General features: G+C 38.6%; 1 protein-coding gene across 10 annotated transcripts in view; it reads right to left on the bottom strand.

The window, feature by feature from the left end:
* Nucleotides 1-22221, bottom strand: part of NFIX (nuclear factor I X) — a 170707-nt gene that overhangs the window by 50933 nt on the left and 97553 nt on the right. For all 10 annotated transcript variants that reach the window (XM_063449554.1, XM_063449549.1, XM_063449551.1 and 7 more), the window contains one exon: nucleotides 1347-1409. In XM_063449554.1, coding sequence (XP_063305624.1) covers nucleotides 1347-1409 — 63 coding nt within the window. The remainder of the gene's footprint in view (nucleotides 1-1346; nucleotides 1410-22221) is intronic.

The raw sequence follows: 22221 nt of genomic DNA, 5'->3' as shown, positions 1-22221 counted from the left end.
TATAGGGAGAGGTTATATGGAGTAATAGGAGGAGTTATAGGGAGAGGTTATATGGAGTAATAGGAGGAGTTATAGGGAGAGGTTATATGGAGTAATAGGAGGAGTTATAGTGAGAGGTTATATAGAGTAATAGGAGGAGTTATAGGGAGAGGTTATATAAAGTAATAGGAGGAGTTATAGAGAGAGGTTATATGGAGTAATAGGAGGAGTTATAGGGAGAGGTTATATAAAGTAATAGGAGGAGTTATAGTGAGAGGTTATATAGAGTAATAGGAGGAGTTATAGTGAGAGGTTATATGGAGTAATAGGAGGAGTTATAGTGAGAGGTTATATAAAGTAATAGGCGGAGTTATAGTGAGAGGTTATATAGAGTAATAGGAGGAGTTATAGGGAGAGGTTATATAAAGTAATAGGAGGAGTTATAGAGAGAGGTTATATGGAGTAATAGGAGGAGTTATAGGGAGAGGTTATATAAAGTAATAGGAGGAGTTATAGTGAGAGGTTATATAGAGTAATAGGAGGAGTTATAGTGAGAGGTTATATGGAGTAATAGGAGGAGTTATAGTGAGAGGTTATATAAAGTAATAGGAGGAGTTATAGTGAGAGGTTATATAGAGTAATAGGAGGAGTTATAGTGAGAGGTTATATGGAGTAATAGGAGGAGTTATAGTGAGAGGTTATATAGAGTAATAGGAGGAGTTATAGGGAGAGGTTATATAAAGTAATAGGAGGAGTTATAGAGAGAGGTTATATGGAGTAATAGGAGGAGTTATAGGGAGAGGTTATATGGAGTAATAGGAGGAGTTATAGGGAGAGGTTATATAGAGTAATAGGAGGAGTTATAGGGAGAGGTTATATAAAGTAATAGGAGGAGTTATAGAGAGAGGTTATATGGAGTAATAGGAGGAGTTATAGTGAGAGGTTATATGGAGTAATAGGAGGAGTTATAGGGAGAGGTTATATGGAGTAATAGGAGGAGTTATAGGGAGAGGTTATATGGAGTAATAGGAAGAGTTATAGAGAGAGGTTATATGGGGTAATAGGAGGAGTTATAGAGAGAGGTTATAGGGAGTAATAGGAGGAGTTATAGAGAGAGGTTATAGGGAGTAATAGGAGGAGTTATAGAGAGAGGTTATATGGAGTAATAGGAGGAGTTATAGAGAGAGGTTATAGGGAGTTATAGGAGGAGTTATAGAGAGAGGTTATAGGGAGTAATAGGAGGAGTTATAGAGAGAGGTTATATGGAGTAATAGGAGGAGTTATAGAGAGAGGTTATATGGAGTAACTGAGTTCAGAGGAGAATCTATAAGCAGTAATAAAAGGTGTTTTATACATCTCAGACTTACCGTTCGGAGGGGGTTTTATATCCACTTCAGTTTGCTGGTTTGAGTTGTCAGACTGTCCGGAATCTACAGAAAGAGGATAAGCATTTTGAAATAGAATCTCTTTAAGAAAACACTTGCTCTTGTCTTTAACATGACTAATATATTATTAGCATTTCAGGATAAAAGTGTATATTTTAGTCTTTTCAATGGAATCAGGTTTTACCATCTTGAATTAACATATGCCTAAATCAGATCATTTACGAAATATGTATACAATCTCAAGCAGACAGGAGAGCAGGAAAACCCATGGGGGAGATTTGCACAGACACAGTGTTTAAAAAAGAACAGATTCACAGCTCTCCATCCATGAATACAGATCATACCTCTCTTCATACTTTGCACTTTTATAACATGCAGCATTTTGAACTGTCAAACAGTGTGGCCAGTATATTACGTGCCTTCGTAGTATACTGTAAACCCTTAATATATATCTGTTTATTTATGAAGCTAAAATATGTTATTTTTTTTGCATTTACATTCAGTATCATATCTGTGAAGCTGTATTATAAATAGTCCTCTAGCCAGGGAATTGATGGAAATCTACCAGCAAAATGTATACTTTAGGACATAAGTTTTCCATTGTAGCCTTAAATTGACATGTTCCTGGTGAATTCCCAACAGTTACACAAGGGTTTCTTAACTGAATTGTAGTGAAATAGAACCAACATCACAAACTTCAGGCTGAGGTATCTGTGGCTATAGTTGGATTTATAATGTTTTCCAAATCTTGGAAGATATGTCCCTTCCAGGCTACAGTGTGTCAGCTGCAGCCATTCATCCAAATAAGCATTCAATAACAAGTAACAATGAATGGAAAAGCTGCAGTAGCACTATTTCATACAAATGCACTGCTGTCTGTGACCAAGCAAAAGAAAGCTCTATGTTTGGGCTGGTACAAGTGTACAAGTAATTGTACGTTTTGTAGTTTGGCTCTGGCTTCCGGCTAGGCGACCGAAACGAGGAAGTGTTTTTGGTATAATGCCAACAAGGTGACTGCAATTTCTCTTTCAAATTCTGTGTCACAATGTTAATTATTTCAGGGTTATTTACTAAACACTGAATTTTGGCCAGTCAGATTCAAATGGCAAAATAAAAGGCCATGACTATAGCTGAGTAGTATAATTATTTTTTTTAATTCATCTATTTTAACCTTAAATTTGACATTTAGACTCAATCTGCTGGTATTCAGTGTTTAGTGTATGATCCTAATTGTTTCTATCACCACTGTTTAGATGGTGTCTCGGTGTATGTCCCATTTACATAAAACCACTGTAATTGGCTATTAGTGTTTAGAACAGTTGCTCCGTCAAATTTTTGCCTATGAAAATATACTGCAGAATGTGTTCTTCCATTGAAATACACACACACTTGCAGGGTTTTTCACTCAAGTGAGAGAATTGGACTATTCTCTTTCCTAACTCTTTCCTTGCCTGTGCAACATAACCATAGGGATTTCTGTGACCCAGTCTAAAACAATACAAAATATGTATTTCTTAGTATAGATTTAATCATTAAGCAGTGAGTTTTAATGCTTTGATAATCATTTTCAAATTCATGCCATGATACCGGAGATATCGGCTTTTTACTCAACTCACTGCTTAGCAAATAAACCCCAACACCAAGGAATACATACTTTGCCACTTCCACTGATGCTGGATTGCTTATTTTGTTATATTGTTGTAAATTGTAATTTTAATAAAAGTATTGCATTGTGTCTTTTTTTATATAAATACAAATACTGTATATGCTCGAGTATAAGCCGACCCGAATATAAGCCGAGGCCCCTAATTTTACCTCCAAAAACTAGGAAAACGTATTGACTCGAGTATTTATTTACAGTGTGTGTATATAATGAATGCAGTGTGTGTGTATATGAGTGCAGTGTGTGTATGAATGCAGTGTGTGTGTATGAGTGCAGTGTGTGTGTATGAGTGCAGTGTGTATGAGTGCAGTGTGTGTTTGAGTGCAGTGTGTATGAGTGCAGTGTGTGTATGAGTGCAGTGTGTATGACTGCAGTGTGTGTATGAGTGCAGTGTGTATGAGTGAGTGCAGTGTGTGTATGAGTGCAGTGTGTATGTATGAATGCAGTGTGTGTGTATGAGTGCAGTGTGTATGTATGAATGCAGTGTGTATGTATGAGTGCAGAGTGTATGTATGAATGCAGTGTGTGTGTATGAGTGCAGTGTGTGTATGTATGAATGCAGTGTGTGTATGAGTGCAGTGTGTGTATGAGTGCAGTGTGTGTATGAGTGCAGTGTGTGCAGTGTGTATGTATGAGTGCAGTGTGTGTGTATGAATGCAGTGTGTGTATGAATGCAGTGTGTGTGTACGAGTGCAGTGTGTGTGTATGAATGCAGTGTGTGTGTATGAATGCAGTGTGTGTGTGCATGAGTGCTGTGTGTGTGTGTGTGTGTGTGATGCAGAGCCTTGGTGGGGGGTGGGCATTTTTTATATTTTTTTTATTATTATTATTGAAATTTTTTGTTGTTATATTATTATTTATTTATTTTTATTATTATTTTTATTATTATTATTATTTATTTCTTTTTCGTCCCCCCTCCCTGATTGATACATGGCAGGGAGGGGGGCTCTCCTTCCCTGGTGGTCCAGTGGCATTGGCAGTTTAGTGGGGGGGGAGAGGGGGCTGGCAGAGAGCACTTACCTCTCCTGCAGCTCCTGTCAGCTCCCTTCTCCTCCGCGGCGGTCCGTGCAGCTCCCCTGTCAGCTCCCAGTGTAAGTCTCGCGAGAGCCGCACTATGACCCCGCGACTCTTGCGAGACTTACACTGGGAGCTGACAGAGGTGCTGAACGGACCGCCGCGGAGGAGGAGAGAGCTGACAGGAGCTGCAGGAGAGGTAAGTAACCGCACACAGCCCCCTGTCTGTATTATGGCAATGTAAATTGACATAATACAGACAGTAACTTGAGTATAAGCCGAGTTGGGGTTTTTAAGCACAAAAAATGTGCTGAAAAACTCGGCTTATACTCGAGTATATACGGTAATAAACTTTTGTCTGTCACCACAGACTAACCACAGTTCACTTTTTTTCGGAAGTGTTTTCTTTGGTCCAAAGGCCAGGCTTTCCCATCTGTCTCTGCAAAAAGCAGAAATACGCCAACATATTCCCTAGGAAAGGGGCATTTTTTTACACCCAGCATTTTCATTTATAACGCTAATTTGTTTATCTGTGTCTGTTTCTGCTCAGTCGAGGGTGTTTTAAACTGTCGATAACACCGTTTTTATTATTAATGGTTCACTGGGGGAAGGCTGAGATATGGATGTAAATATAATCGAGCTGTTGCTGAAGTGCTGGCAGCCATTTTAAAACTTGGCAGCCATTTTAGAGCTGGCTACCCGTGTCCGTTTCAAGCAAAGCAAAAAAGAGAGAACTGTAGAAAATCGCAGCGTTGACATTGAAAGATTTTCGAGTTTTAATACCCATCCTTTTCTTTTCAAATGGATTTGATTTATACATACATACATTTATCCATAAATATTACATTTTTATCAATGCACATTTCATTGATCTAGTTTAACTTAATTGAAGATATATAATACTGTTTATATAAGCAAAAATCTATATTTCCTATGCATAACATTGAGTTGGTTAGCACATTTCTGCTTTATACTATTACCCATTTCCCTGATTTGGTAAACGTAAGTTTAATTTCCACTGTCTAATCCATTCAAGGGACTCACATAGTAAATGGCCAGTGTCTGTGTATATTCCGAGGGTGTTTCCTTTGATTTCATTAGCCAATACAGCAGACTCGGTAACCCATTCACTAAACAGCAAGGGACGAGCTGAGATCTGACTTAGAAAATGCAGACTCAAATAACTATATGCTACTTTGGACCAAAGTCAGTTCTCAAGTCACCCCGCTTGGGATAGGCATAAGGATATCCTAGTTATAAGATAAGGCCAGGGACTAATGAAAGTATTTAGAAAATTGGGCAGACTAGATGGGCCGAATGGTTCTTATCTGCCGTCACATTCTATGTTTATGTTGCTTAACTTGGAGGTAAAAATGGGTCAGGAATTTTACACAAACATAACAAAGCTTTACAAAAAAAACTCTCACACTCAGCTATTTTATTAATCCATATTTAAATGAATTCACTACAATTCACTACTTGTGTGAACATCCCATCACTGAATGATTGAGAATATGTGACATTTAGAAAAATATGTAAGAAACATCTTGTGCATCCGATTTATTTGATCTTGTGAGAACTGTGATTTAATCTTGTGTTATTTAGTACCAAGACCCCCTAGCCCCCCTACCCCATGCACACTTCCTCCACTCTCTTATCAGTAGCGCCAGTTGATTAATCTCAGCCAGGAGCAGACCCTTACCCACAATAAGGGTTATCTGCTGCATGCATACACTGCTCTGCTCACAACACACAGCCAAGCAGAGCGTGCCATAGCTATGAACAATATTTCAAAGACACATACATAAACATGATTATCTTCTTCTTAAATATTTCAAATGGATACAAATCACATTGGTAAACTTAGTTTAGCTTTATGCAACAGACGAACAGGTTGGATTGAAATGCTTGTTTATTTGTTTTCTTTATTTTCTGTTTTACCATGTTAATGTATAGATGTGTTCTACCAAGTGCTTAATGAGCTTTTGTTTTAGGTAGTTCTTTTTGAGACAGCTGTACAGTAAATAGATGGTTCCCTAAGTCGGCCTGTATTTGTAAACAAGTATCTGTTTACAAATAGAAAAAAAACAAGTAGGTAAACAGCTTACAAAAATGTTATCTCCTATAATTTGTTTTAGCACATATTTCACATATAGTAGGTCTACACAACAAGTTCTCTGGTTATATTTTTATTTTATGAACTCCGTTTAAAAAGGGAGACGAATTGACACATACAATACCGAATGCCTGCCTCACACACTTCTATCTATCTCTTTGTCTGTCGATCCAACCACCCTTCCATCTGTCTATTTTTTTTACCATGTCCGTATCTGGCTAGCTATTTTGCTATGAGCTATTGGTCCTCACACTCACGTGCCAATGAAATGTAATGTCTATTGGCTTGATTGCTTGCTCTGGTGCACTGTCAGGTTGTAAATTGAAAGTATCTAGTATCTAGTATGCCACGTACCATCCAGGTTTGCAGTAGCGAGCAACTTTTAGTTCTGGGTAGTAGTGTAGGACTTAAAAGATGATAAGAAGAGATGGGGTGCGGTGGGGAAGCAAAGATTATTGTAAGATAATAGGTACATAAAAAGACAAGATACTAGAAAAGATAGAGAAATCACAATTTGTAGTTAAATATAAAAGAGTGATATCAGCAAGGATTTTTGTAAAATATTGTTTTTGTCTTTAGATTTTATGGTCATTCAATTCTTGTTCCTGTCAACATTACGATGTGTGTCATTACTTGTGTTCTAATAATTATAAAGAGCTGCGGAATATGTTGGCGCTTTATAAATGCTACTATTATGAATAATTGTAAATCACCTAATGTACAAGAAAGGCGGCGATTTGGGGGAAAATGGTGTCGTTTTATGATTAAAAACGTGGAGAACTGAAGTTATGTCCATCTTTCTAATGTACCTCAACATTCTTTACTATAATTACACATTGCAAGGCTGTCTGTATGGCATTCTCTTTGGGAGGTCCCAAATATCAAAATGATCTTATGCTTTTATCGGTGCCACTAAACGTTCTGTGGACTGAATCTCCCATGTTGCTCAGCTAAACATAGGCTTTGTGGTTGTGCAACACAATCAGAAATGTTGTCTACAACAGCAGATATTTACATTTTGGTAAACACTTTAAAGTTATGTGCTTTGCAAAACTGAAACACTCCACGCAGCGTTTGGTGCCTCTTTTGAGACTGATAAGCAAAGGGTTTCTAACTCCCCCCTCCCAAAGGAGCTCAGTGTAATCCTACTTGTGCATTTTAACTATTATGAATCTCGCTATCCACAGACTGTAATTTCACATGTGTACTGCAGCAAATGCCTTCCTTTGGCCCAAACAATCTGGTTTGAGATTGTTGCCAGGAAGGCTGGACTCTTTCACTTTTATGGGTTATTACTTTGATAACGCATATTTCATTGACAGATGCTTGATAACGGGATGTTCCATTTACGGACCTTGTTTAAGAAAGATATTTTCATTTGTTCATAACTATTTATTCCACATAATTTAAATGCACATCCTACTAAGTAGATTCCTTGATGCTCTTTGGTTCCGCAATCTAACGACAGTTTTAGAGAGTTCACTTGATTTTATTAAATATTTGAGGATTCTGATGATATTGGAAAAGGGAATCGCTGAAGTTGTGTCCTTTCTCTGTACATAAATAGATAGTATGGGGTTTGTTCAGCAACAGCTAAAGTGCTAGTAATATAGATTGTGCTAGATCAGAACCAATTGGTCCATCTAGTCAGTCTAATTATTTGTATCTGGGTGGCCGTATGCACGTTTCAGGCATTCCCCAGTTCCTTACAAAATTTGCCTCTCCTACCTCCAGTATACGGGTCACAGGTTACTCTGTCTTTTAATGTCAGTCGTCATCCCTCTGTAGTTTATACCACACCGTCTCGTTCTGTTTTTTTTTTTTATCTTTTTACCTAAAATGCTTCTATATTCAACTGTACTGAACAAAAAAAAAGTGGGTCCACCATAGCTGGGATATTTTATGCCTTGATAAACAGATTTATAGGTAAAGAGTAGGGCAAAATGCCCATATTTAGTCATTCATGATGCAGATAATGGATTAAATGAATAACTGAAAACAAATTAAGATACACACCTTCCAAAACCCTGGAACTGTACAGCTTATATAGACTGTCTGCCGCTTTAGGCAACCCCCTACTTCACAGGAAAAAAGCTTCACCAGTCAGGAGGTTCTCATTCTAGTACTCGGTATATGTTCATACCTCATAAAGTCCTATCCAGCAGAAGTTTTTGGGATAAGTTAATTATCCCCCAGCTCCATCCATCTATAGGTGCTGTTATTTTAACCACTTCTCTAATGATTGTGTCCTTCCTCCAGCCCAAATACTTACCCACTGCAGCAATCGTGATCGGAGACCTGCCTGACAACTGAGGCATATATATATTCATTCTAAGTGTAAAATCTATATATTATATTATATTAGGTAGTATTCTGATATTAATATATATATGAAAATATATACAACTCGAAACATATTTTTATATTTTATATATAATTAAGTGTATTTTTAAATTAATATAATTATATGTAAAGATAACAGACAGGAGGTGATCAGCACTTAAGATTATATATACATCCGATACAGATGATATTCTTAGTATATGAATACTTTTTAGAGCTGTCTCAGCTCTACTATGAAGGCCTGGATGGAATAATCCCTGTCTATGGATATAAATGGAGGGTCTTTGGAGCTTGTTTTCAGGATGGAGAAGGTATATGTGAAAAAAGACAAAATAGAAAATCCAGTGGTATGGTATATAGAAACAATTGGTATTGATGGAGGAAAATATCCTACTTATATCACGCAGAGCAATGTCCTGCTCTGGTATGAAGAACTTGAGGTGGAACAATCCCCACCAAGGGATATATGTTGGAACCGGAAGGATAATGAGGGCTGAATGAAGGGTGTACTCCACAGGTGATGATGTATAGAATAGCAGGTTTATTAAATACAAAGCTGGAAACATAAGTAAAAACAAATAAACAAACTGTGGATAAAAAAAGTCCTCGCTTATATCATCAAGTGAGGACTTACTTTATCCACAGTTTGTTTATTTGTTTCTAACAAATAATAAGAAAATAGCATTTCTTCATTTTTACTAATACATTTTCAAGATTTTATTCATATTAAATTGTTTCCTTTATAAATATTAGATGTGAAATGACAGCCATGATTCTCCTGAACAAAATTATATATAATAAGTGTGGTTGCACGTAATATGAAAGAAGTATATTATGGTTGAACACACATACAGCTCAAATTCTAGGTTTTGTTTTGGATCAAAACTTGTACAATTGCCTCCGTCCATAAGTGGTCAGAATCAGCCCAGTTCACATTTTTGCTGATCTGCTTTGCATGTATGAGGCCAGGGCTGTGCTATCTCCATGTCATGTGTTATAACGGTAAAATATTATAGTTATTGGGTATATAGCCCATTATATTTACTAAGAATAGACATGATACAATAGGTTTGTGTTTAGTTTAGTTTTTTATAAATAAGGCCCACTGCCCAATGTAATGTATAAAATATAAAGAGATGAACAATTCATTCATGCAATATTGCCTGAGTATATTCAGAGATTGAATTTCTGTCCTATTGTCCAATTGATTTAAAAAAAAATTACAAGCACATTTGCAAATCAAATGGACTATTCGGAAAATCTGGATTATAGAATAATATTGTGTCACTTCAGTTAATTAATTACTAATGATCAAAATAGTCATTTCTAAGTGCGGATCTTAATGACTTGCAATGAAAAGCACGGAAAGCAGAAACAAAATGAAAAGTGAAGCGCCTACATACACCACACAATATTTACGCATAGACAGCATAGCTAACTTTGACCTTGTTTGCAGTTTGGCTATTTCGACCTTAAATGTAAAATGAACTTTGAATTCGCCTTGAATTACATTCTGATCTGTCACATGATGTCTTACAGAAATACTGCAAGTTTATTTCAAACATGCTACACAGGCTGAGTAAGAAGTAATATATTGCTCTCTACTGCACCATTTCCTAAAATGGTAACAGAAAATCAATACATCACTGAATATTTATATACAGAGTTACCAGATCCACCATGTTTTCAGGGACACTTAATTTTCTCATAATTATGAAAATGCACGAAAAGGGTTGCCCTGCAGTAATAATGGTTACTGTTCAAGATCAATGTGAAAATATATAGGTCACTCTATAAGTCTAGACAGCCATGTTCCAAAAGACTGTATAGAGTGAGAGAGGACTCCAATGAACCTGCATACTGATTCTTAGGAATTTCAATTTTAAAATTGTATCTACAGTTTCGGGGGTCCCAGGAGAGGATCAAGATGAAGGCGATATATATATATAGTAGAAATCCATGCATTACATTTTCCGTAATGGTTCAGCACAGAAAGCACAGGGATCAGTGTAAGACTTCGAACTCATATTATTATTATCATAATATTTGATTTAGTAGTATTTTATAAAATTACTTTTTAATGTGTGTTATCTGCACACTGAAAACACAGATATGTGAAAAGGGCAGGACTAGGGTGTACAGAAAATGTTGCCGAAACAAAGCACAGGGAAATAAAGAGTGCAAGGCCCAAATACACAGCAGTGATTGTTGGGCTCACAAGCTGCCCACAGATGGCCATTTTGGCATGGGTTGGTAAGAGGGGAGGTGGAGTGTGCACCTGATGCTCTGTTTAACTGGGGAGATCTGTGCTACAGCTGAGCACCCTTAATCAAAAGCTTCTATATCAGCCATAGCCATCACTGCTTTGGGCCTTGATCTAGTTGGGGCATCGAAGGAGAAAGAAGAACAGTACCTCCTTCTTCTGGCCTGTATCATGGTTCCACAAACAATGGAGTGTAAACACTACTGGGCGCAATCCCTTCTCCCCATCCTTGCCTTTTCCATATTGTGTCAGTATCTCCTGAGTGTACTGCAGATCTAGATTTCTTTACACTGTCCCACCTTTCCTGTACTGATTCCTGCCCTCATCTCTGTATTAGAGTGAAAGCTCTGCAGGTCAGGATTCCCATTTCCATTTGTATGAGCATCAGCTGGCGTAATGTATAGTGAGATGGAGTACTCCCTGGTGGTGAAGCTGTGACGGGTATAAATAAAATGCAGTGAATGTGAAGTGTTGGGAAGGATCCAGTTCTGCATCTGTTTGGAAGCGTGCCAACATTCATTCAATTTAACCCTCTGCGACTGTGAAGGAACAAGAGAGGGAGGAGAGGGTTGGATGGACGAGTGAGGAGAGTCGTAAAAAGGACAAGAAATGGCATGTTAACCCTTTGGGATTCAAAAACAAAAAACATGATTGGGAAGAGTAAAAGGAATGTGAGGGAGAGGAGTATTAGTGAAAGTGTTGAAATCTGAACAATAATAAGGGGTGAGGTAATGTGAAGGAGTAGAGCAAGAGAAATAATAGAAAGAAAATGTATAGGATACAAAAAAAAGAATGTGATAAAAGATAGAGGTTAGCGAGTATGATGGGGGAGTCATAAGTTATGTGAGGCAAAACACACATAAGGCATTTAAGGGCAAGGCTATGTAAAGGAAAACCGAGGTGAAGGAATTTAAGAAATGGTGAAATAAGTAGGTATGAGCAAGGCATGAGGAACTTTCATTTCTAAGTGTAAGACCTATTCTTGCTCCTATACTACACTGATGCCTACGTTTCTCCATTACGTTCACTGAGACACTCTCTCCTGGGTAACCTCTTTGTGGTCTGTCTGAAGACCCTTAGGTCTCTTCTCAGACTCACATTCATCACAATCTCTTCTATTGAATCTATGATTCCGTGTCTCACATTTTCTTCATGCATAGTGTATAGTTAACTTAGCCGTGTGCAATCTTAAATTAATTCTACATTGTACAATATAATTGCTATTAGAGAGAATAAGTTTCACCTTTGACCTGTTACATGTACTACCAATGTTTTGCACCAGAGGGAGACAGAACACAAATCAAAGTCTGGCAAAAAATTAAAAAGTGCACTGAGGATAAACATGCAAATAGCCAAATGCTGTGGTGGAGCAATTAACAAAGCAGTACCATTTAAAACCCATGGTGGATATTGGTAGTAGGTATTTGTTATTGAGAAAGTACAATACCCTTTCAAAGAATATTTGACCCATTGTAATATAAAAGCAAATAATGTTTTGCCCATAGTAATAATGAACCACGGAGATAGGTTAAATTTATAGGGGAACTGTTACAACAGATTTTTCCACAAGCCAGTATCATCAACATACAGGAAAGCTCACACATTCTTCGGCGAACCTTCCACAGTGTCCACATGTGACAAAAACTCCCATACATACATACACTTCCAGACATGCACTCCATATCATCCTTAAGCATATACATAGAAGTATATATTTCTATATGCATGCACCCACACATTGTATGCCACTAACACACTCATTTAAACATACATACATACACACCCACTCATGTGCATGTAAAGACATATGGCACTACTTCCAAGCACATATTATTACAAAACAGCACATGCCTCACATGCACAATTGCTGCACATTGCTCACAATATTAACACATCATGCTACTCACAAGCTTGTGTCATTAATACATTACACCGCTTTTCACTAGCTTAGTCTGTGTTGCTCCCTCTATATTGCTTTTTCATTGTGTTTTGGTATCCAGGAAGACAAGGCATTCATCAGTTGTCCCCAGGCAACCTCATGACAGTATCACTCTCATTGGAGTGCCTGAACTGCTGCAGCACAGTAGCAGAAAGTCACACACAGAATAGCGACACAAAGCAGAGTAGCCACAACACTCTAATTTCCTCCATTCCTTTTTAGCTGTGCTTGTCTTACTGTTAAAATTCCAGTCACTTTGCTGGAATGTATGGCAACTTGTGCTAGGAGGTTTAGACTCCAAGTCACATAGCTACCTCCTGTCTGTGTCACCCTATGCTGGGAGGGACAGACTCCATGTCCCGTAGCTCCCTCCTGTTCTTATCACCCTGTGCTGGGAGGGACAGACTCCACGTCCCATAGTTCCCTCCTGTCTGTGTCACCCTGTGCTGGGAGGGGCAGACTCCATGTCCCATAGCTCCCTCCTGTCTGTGCCACCCTGTGCTGGGAGGGACAGACTCCATGTCCCATAGCTCCCTCCTGTCTGTGCCACCCTGTGCTGGGAGGGACAGACTCCATGTGCCATAGCTCACTTCTGTCTGTTCCACCCTGTGCTGGGAGGGACACACTCTATGCCCCATAGCTCCCTCCTCTCTGTGTAACCCTGTGCTGGGAAGGACAGGGTTCCCTGTCCCATAGCTCCCTCCTGTCTGTGTCACCCTGTGCTGGGAGGGACAGACTCCATGTCCCATAGCTCCCTCCTGTCTGTGTCACCCTGTGCTGGGAGGGACAGACTCTATGTCCCATAGCTCCCTCCTGTCTGTGTCACGCTGTGCTGGGAGTGACAGACTCTTTGTCCCATAGCTCCCTCCTGTCTGTGTCACCCTGTGCTGGGAGTGACAGACTCTTTGTCCCATAGCTCCCTCCTGTCTGTGTCACCCTGTGCTGGGAGGGGCAGACTCTATGTCCCATAGCTCCCTCCTGTCTGTGTCACGCTGTGCTGGGAGGGACAGACTCCATGTCACATAGCTCCCTCCTGTCTGTGTCACGCTGTGCTGGGAGGGACAGACTCCATGTCACATAGCTCCCTCCTGTCTGTGTCACGCTGTGCTGGGAGTGACAGACTCTTTGTCCCATAGCTCCCTCCTGTCTGTGTCACCCTGTGCTGGGAGGGGCAGACTCTATGTCCCATAGCTCTCTGTGGCACCAGGCAAGTAAATCCCATAATCCCTATCCTCTACACAAAACTAAATATTTTTCCATAAACGCCTAGGATCATACTGACAAAATCTATGTCTCATTAATGTCTTTTCTGTATGCCAAAAATACACAGAAACACAGTTTATATATATTCAGTGTCTTATAATGTAATTTCTGTGTTGGAATAACATGATAATTTATATGCATATTCTTTAATGAACCCATGCATGGAGCACAACACACATCCAAACATACTTATACACAGATAAAGGCAGTTAGTTATGTGTACTCAGCATTCACCCTCCCATATCTACCACTAATAAGTGGGTGACAAGGATGAAATTGTTGTTTTCAGATAAATTAAATAAACAAGAGTTATCTCATCCTCCTACATACACCCTTCGCCTCACACAGCTGGCATACTGTGCCCCCTGCACATCATAAATCTCACACATAAGTTTCAATGTATCGATTAAATATTATAGTCTATTGAGTTATGGATATAATCATACAGTTCACTGCAAGCAGTGGTAATAGCAGTGAATGGTAACAAACAGCAGGGAACCGATCATACAGTTTGATAAATATATTTTTTGCTTTCTACCGCAATTAGTAGGACTGCCCATAGGCTCAAACATGGTAACGACATCATTATGCATTATACTTTTGAAACTGAACCACCATTTAATACGGCCTCTGATTGGTCATTTGTAAGAAATCTGGTGAATTCTTCTTGACCCACTAAATCTTTGTAAGATGATCGATCATCTTCTAGTTATACTACCAATACACCTAAGAAACTAGACTTAAATGCCATTCTATTAAGCAGAGTAGATGGTGGGAACCGCCCTCATTATGAGCGGCCACGGGTGCTCCAGAGCAGGACCAGCAATCCCAGAATAATAGGCAAAGAAGAAAGACTTGAATTCGGAGTGCCTGTGAGTCTTTCTTCTTTAAATGCCATTCTGGCACAAGATAGTCATAAAATGACTGTAATTAGTTTTGTATTAGCCATTTTGCCATGAGGTACTGCCATTTTCAAAGCAGGTGGTTAATGATAACAGTGAACTGACATGGGGCTGTATTGTCAAAAAATATAACCTTTTTGAGAGTTAAACTTCAAATATCCAAATCTGATTTGGATAAGAATCAGAATAAGTAGTTCTGCAATATAATCAAAGAATATGTATTTGATGTCTTTCCACTATCAAAAGAGGAAACATTTTGACCCTGACAGCCTTTGTGTTGAATAAACACCAGAGTTGGAATAGTTCTATTTAGCCATGTCTATATACAATCACTTGCCAGTGGACCCCCTTCTACATTACAAGCATTTTGATGAAAAATGTACAGTGCTAGGATAATTAATATTTTGCTATGTTTGGGTTTTGTTTTAATTGAGATAGGTGTTGGTCACCAGTTTGCATTTATCCTACACACCACATCATAACTTTAGCATTATTTCTTGATGGTAAGTTCTTTCCAATAATACTATAGGAATTATATTTTTCAAATAGGTAAATTACTTAGAAAGTTTGAATTATTGTAATTATATCACACTTTACATTGCATATTATGCCTTTACTGCTCACTAGCAGAATTCTGAAATTTGCAAATTACGATGCAATTTGGAGTCAGTGCAGTGTTTGCTAAAAGTCCTTTGAGAGCAGACACAAGATTCAGGTCTAGCCTCGTTGTATCCAGTGTGCTGGGAGAAGACTCCTAAGTTCCTGCTCAGGTTAAATTCAGGAATCTGAATTTAACCCCTTAAGGACACATGACTTGTGTGACATGTCATGATTCCCTTTTATTCCAGAAGTTTGGTCCTTAAGGGGTTAAACAACAGGTTGATATGTTGTGTTTGTTGATGATTCTTTGAGGTTTATGCAGTTTCAGCAATATGAATTACTGTATTCAAATCCTTCCATTTGATACTCTGTATCTCCTAAAAAAAGTTATTTCTTTTAAAATCACAGTTCATTTTGTGTTGTCTAACATACTATCCAATTTGACATATATTAGTGTCTGAGTATATTTACAATGAATTTATCATTTCAGTTTCTTGTCAGCACACAAGCCGTTTTTAATTTGCAGTTATTTTTTATATTCTATCCAGCTTTCAGGATGCTGGGTTCTCATTACTATGCAGTCTGTTCTTCCAGACACATGTGTTATCTATCCATGCAATTAAAAAAAGTGTTATAAACCACCCCATTTGAGAAGCTCAGTCTCTGTTGAAGTCTTGGGGCAGACAATCTGCATCAGACCCTTTTGAAGTGGCTTATGACAGCCTTTTCTATTTACGTCTGGTGTTTTCCTGATTTGAATGGACTTGTAAATAAAGGGAATTGTACTTACTAGTCCAGCCTGCTGTGTGGATTGAGTCCCATTCTTCTTCTTCTAACTGATTAAATTCTATAGATTAATTATATATTCCCACACATCTAAATTCTAAGCACCAGTCGAACATTCCCACACATTTCAAAACTATGGTTTACACAAATTTTTCAATTTTACACATTTCTATAACCTGCGTTCTTAGATTGTGCACCACGTGCACATGCACACATATTTCTAAATTGTATTCACTTTTTCTACACTGAACCATCAATATATGTAAAAAAAAAAAAAAAACTACAAATCGGAAGACTGCAATAGTATTTGTCTCTGAGCTTCCCCACAATTTCTGGTAGTATAGCCGACACAATGCTTTATGCCACATTTGGCATTGTGGTCGCACATTAAGTGGCACGAAGTTTAGAAAGTTGCCATGAGTGTATTATTTAATCTATAAATTTGCCTGACTCATATCTTATCATCCAGATATTTTTCCATTTAAATCAGATACACGGTACTTTCAAATAAACTTGACGTTGTTATTCTGAAGTGAATGGTAGAATGTTTTTCATATCAGCTACTTTGGACTAACCACTGCAGTTCAGTTTTAACCCCATTTCAAAAACACTACAGTGCATACTATTTAGATTTATCCAATAGATCAGGAATCATGGAAAATTGAAAAAGGGTATTATAAAAGGCAAAATAGTCAGCAATGATAAATTCTCAAATTTAGCCCTTTTTTCCAGCCTTGAATCTCTACAACTTTAATTTAAGCTTTCTTTAATTAAAAACCCACTTGTGGGGGGCGGGGCCTGGCCGCTGAGCGTAAAGGACGCAGAGTAAAGCAGCTCCTGCTCTCCCAGGCAAATTCGGCTGATTAACGGGTAAAAACAGCCTCCACACGAACTCATATGGGTCACCAGCTAAACAGCGACATCATGGATTCCCAAGATGCTTTGCTTGCTGTAGTTTTTAAACATCCTGGGATCAACCTTGTGGGCATCACTGCTAGACTCACTATATTTGACAAGTTCATTAGCAATTTCACAGATGGTGTGGAAGGGAGGCAATGCTTTTCTGTGTAGGGCACAAATATTTTTCAGATGTTTGGCACTTTGTATTTAGGAATACTATTGCCATGGCTAATATTACGTAAAATGTAATGTGCAATTCATTTATTTCTATTAACCTTAAAAATAGTGTTAATTAAACGAGGCTATGATTATTTCTGGGGCTACAGTCCCACTACACTGCCCCACCATTAGACAGGCCTCCAACATTGTTGAAAGTAAACTTCAAATTCACTAAAGTAAAAATTCTAAGTAAATTTCAATTTTAAGCCAAAATAGACACAGAGGGAAAAATTTGGTTATGCTTTTAGTTTGGCTACGTAGGCCTAAAATTTGAAATTCGCTGTAAATTAACTTAGAATCCTCACTTTAGTTAATACCCGTGTTAGCAAATGTACATACACTTACCGTGCGTAAATGATGCGCATTAACACATTTACTTTAAATACAGTGCTCACCTGGTAAAGGTGTACATATTCACTTACTGTGAAATATACACAATATTTTGTCATAACTGTGCATTATTCATACTACTCATAGAACAATATACCTATAAATTATACAGTCACTCATACATTTTAAATTATGTAGAGCACTATACTAATATAGTAATTTATTTATTTTGTAAAAAAAAAAATGTTTAACTTTTTTTTAGCATATGTGGAAAGTCAAGACTGTAAAAAGTACAATACAGATCCCTGTATACTGTTATGAACACAATTGGGCAAACACTGCACATAGGTGGGAGCACAAGAGCAACATAACAGATACATAAATAACTACTTTGTATCGAAGTCAACTTAAACCTTGATAATCCGAAATAGGAAGGGAAGTTGTGACCCTTGGAAAGAGTAAGGAGTGTAATATAGACGATAACCATTTAGGATGCATGCTAAATTAGGGGTCTCACATTTGTCATGGTAAAGGCATATCCAGTTAAACGATCATTTACTCAAGTCATCTGATAGCCATGACAAACCAGTGGGGATCCACTTTGGAAGCCAAATGTCAGTTCCACTATCCTGCTATACCAAAGATGTAGGGGTGGGGCAGTACTTTGTTTTGAAAAGAGGGTGGCTACGTTTGGGATTCTAATTCTTAAAGATTTTTTATACTTGTGGAGGTCATTGTGGTATTATATATTAGAAGCGGAGCCAGTTGGATTGGAGGTGGATTGTCGGAGAATTTCCTAATTATGGCATGCAGTTTCCTCCAATGCAGTACAAAGAGCGGGCAATCTCAACCTATATGAATAAATGATTTGGGGGCGGTGTTGCAATGCCAGCAAAGGTCATTGGTTCCATACGTTTCAAAAGCAAAGGTGTTTTATACCCTATTATTAAGATTTTGTATATGGTTTCCTGTACTTTGCTCTCAATCGAGCAGTGATGTATCAGATTGCATGTATTGAGCCACTGGTTGGAAATCAATGCCAGTGCCCCCTCCCACCTGCTAAAGAACGAGTAAATATATGAAATCCCATGTGCCACTGGCTCCAGGTTGTGCACAGAAGCTCAAAGGGGGTTTGTTGGGGTATGCTAGCAAGAAAATATCTGTCTTGCAGGTACTGAGAATGTTTAATAATTGACTGCCACTGGCCAGTCAAACATCAAGTACTAGAAATTCGGCATTGTGAGAAAATGTAGTCTTTCTTTTCTGGCATGTCAACAGACAATCAATAAGCATGAAGTAAGTTGCAAACCATGTGTATGTTTGGATGGGTGGCTGTTCTTATTCCTAAAGTGGGTTAAAGGCAATGTGGAAATCCCCTCCTATTATCAACAACCAAAAGTGAGCTCATGTATAAAATATAAGAGGTAAGAGCCATCATCGAATTGGGGTTCAACTGATACACGTAGGATGCAGAAATCAGTCAGTTGCACTGAGGTACCACCTGGCCAAAGTAAGAGGTGGTAATCCATTCAGGAGCAGGGATGAGGCGCATGTCCCATCCACATCCAGCACCTCCAGTTAAGAGGTATGCATTGAGTTCTTGTTGCTTCAATCATATAAGCATTCTGGAAGTTATGTGGGTATTAGGAGGATTGTGGGAGAGCTCCTCCTTCCGATTAGAGGGAGTCAGGAGAGACAAAGTCCAGCTGGTTGGGTTGCCTTATGGTAATAGCAGGCAACTGGAGTGTGTCACCCAACAGAACAAAGGTCTTTCGGGAGCAGACAGTCAGAAGGTCGTAGTGTGTGAACACCAAATGTCCAATTGACATCTGCCTTAAATACTGTATTCTGTGGCTTTGAAGTATCTGTGTGAGTGGAGGTAGGGAGCTATGAGTTCTAACTTTCAGGACACCCGCATAGCCTGATATTGTTACGGCAGTCTAAATTATCTAAAGCCTTAAAGGGACACTGTAGGCACCTAGATCACTTAAGCCCATTGAAGTGGTCTGGGTGCCAACTCCCATCACCCTTAACCCTGAGCAAGAAATTATTGCAGTTTTTTTTTTAATAAACTGCAATAATTACCTGCCAGGGTTAACTCTAGTAGACAGCCACGAGAGGGACTTTTTCATAATGCTTTCCTATGGGGAGATTCTAATGCAACCGCGGCCATTGCAGCGCATGCGCATTTGGTCTCCATCGGAGCATGGACGGAGCTGAGCCAGCGCAGAAGGACATCGGCGCTGGCCCTAGGTAAATGACAGAAGGGGTTATTAACCCCCTCTGCACTACACGGGTGGGCCTTAACAGAAGTGGAAGCTATAGTGCCAGGAAAACGAGTTTGTTTTCCTGCATTTCTGCATGGTCTTACTGTTAGCTCTCAGAGCTAAACCTTGTTTGACCACCTCATTGGCTGGGTGCAGGGCTTAGCTCAATGCAGTGAGCCTCTGGCTCTCATGGAGGAGGTGACTGGCACCCAGAAGACCACAAGTAAGTTTTCAAATGGTTTGACTACTTACACAGGAGGAGCGCCATGGCACTCCTGACACTATAACCGATACAGTACAATGTAGATGGTATGGCGCATGCAGTGTTCCTTTAAGGACACAAAAATCAAAGGTGTGAAATTACGCAGTTATTATTTGTGGATTTTAAATTCTATTATTCAATCCCGTATGTCACTAAACTATAATAATTAGTTTACAAAACCACTAAATGACATGTGACGACATACACCACATACAAACACTAATTCCTAATTAACGCTCTCACAACTGAATACACACACATTACTAAATTAAAATCTCTCTAACTTTATCTTCATACATGAATAAATAATAATCAAACTAATTCCTAATATTGTTTAATATTTGCACTTACTGATTTATTTACACTCATTACTAAATATGCTGACACAAATTATACATGTACACGCTGCTTTAAATAATATTCACACTTTCTGACTACATGCAAATTATAACCAATCTAATTATACAAAACATTGCACTCACCATAATTGTACCAGAAATCAGGCAATAATCCATTATTTATTAGTTGTACAATTGGTGCACCTAATTATGTTATATCACCCTAATTATACATTCACACACACATGATTAAATTATATATACTAATTATGCATTCACATGTATGTCTAATTATACATTTGCTAATTATGCATTCATCATCACTTCTAAATTATACATAGACATACATTTACACACAAGTCTAAATTATACATACCAAAGATATATTTACATACCGCTAATCGGGTCTTACATGTGCACAAAGTCACACAATGCCGCTAAAAGTGCTATACACAAAGTAGGTCAGATGCGTTATTACTGAATGCCATATGCACCCATATTTTAGGGAAATTATAAAAATCAATGCTAACCAATAACGGTCCATTCACTACCGAGTGTTTTTCATGGAAAAAAAATACAATTTCATAGAAAGATGAATCTCTAAACTTAGGACAAGACAGCAAAATTGTTCATATATTGCTGTTTAAATGTTTTAACATGTTGAAACAATACAATCAGGCATTTGTGCTTGAAAAGACACTATAGGGTCAAGAACACAAACATGTATTTTGACACTGTATTGTTAAACTAACTATTTTGCCCCGTACCCCCTAAAGCTAGTAAAAACGTACCTTGTTACATGAGCCGCACAGGTCTGCTGGTGCTACCTCCGCCCCTGGTCCACCTCCTTGGCTGAAATCATCAGAATTGATGATCTCAGCCAATCACTACTTTCCTATGGGAAAGCATTGAAATGGCAGAGATTGTCAATTCTGATTATCTCAGCCAAGGAGGCGGACAGGGGGGCAGAGCCAAACCCAGCCCTGGCCAATCAGCATCTCCTCTTAGAGATACACTGAATCAATGCATCTCTATGGGGAAAGATTTGCGTCTCAATGCATAAAAGTGGAGACACTGAATGTCAGCGCTTCACACTGTGCAGCACTGACCCTGGAAGCACCTGCAGGGGCCATCTGAGGAGTGGCGACTAGGTGTTCCTAGGCTGTAATGTAAACACTGCCTTTTCTCTAAAAGGCAGTGTTTACATGAAAAAGCCTGCAGGGACAGGTTATGGACAACAGAACAACTACAATTATCTGGTTACTATAGTGTCCATTTTAAGTACTGCAAGCTTTTGTTGGACCTTGCACATAAGCCCTTCTGCATGCACAGAGCACTTGAATACCCCCTCCTCCCTGTCTACCATTCAACAGCACTGTACATTTAACCATTGTTGGTTCAGTACAGATTGTGATGTCTTAGAGGCCCTCTGCCCAATACTTGGCATGTGAAAGCCTGCTCTTGAGTGGAGTCCCCATGCAGAAATGGATTAAGGGTTACCTTAGAAGCCTAGTTATAGCTAGCGAGATATCTCAGTTGGTAAATGCACCAACAGTGGGGGTATTCAAACATGAGGGCTGTTGGTTTGATTTGTGGCTTATACAAGAGATCTTCATCCTGCTGAGCTTTATTATGGAGATAAGAGTAACCAC

This window comes from Pelobates fuscus, chromosome 3 (assembly GCF_036172605.1).
Source record: "Pelobates fuscus isolate aPelFus1 chromosome 3, aPelFus1.pri, whole genome shotgun sequence".
Taxonomy (NCBI): Eukaryota; Metazoa; Chordata; class Amphibia; order Anura; family Pelobatidae; genus Pelobates; species Pelobates fuscus.
This window is presented reverse-complemented; position numbering and strand designations above follow the sequence as displayed.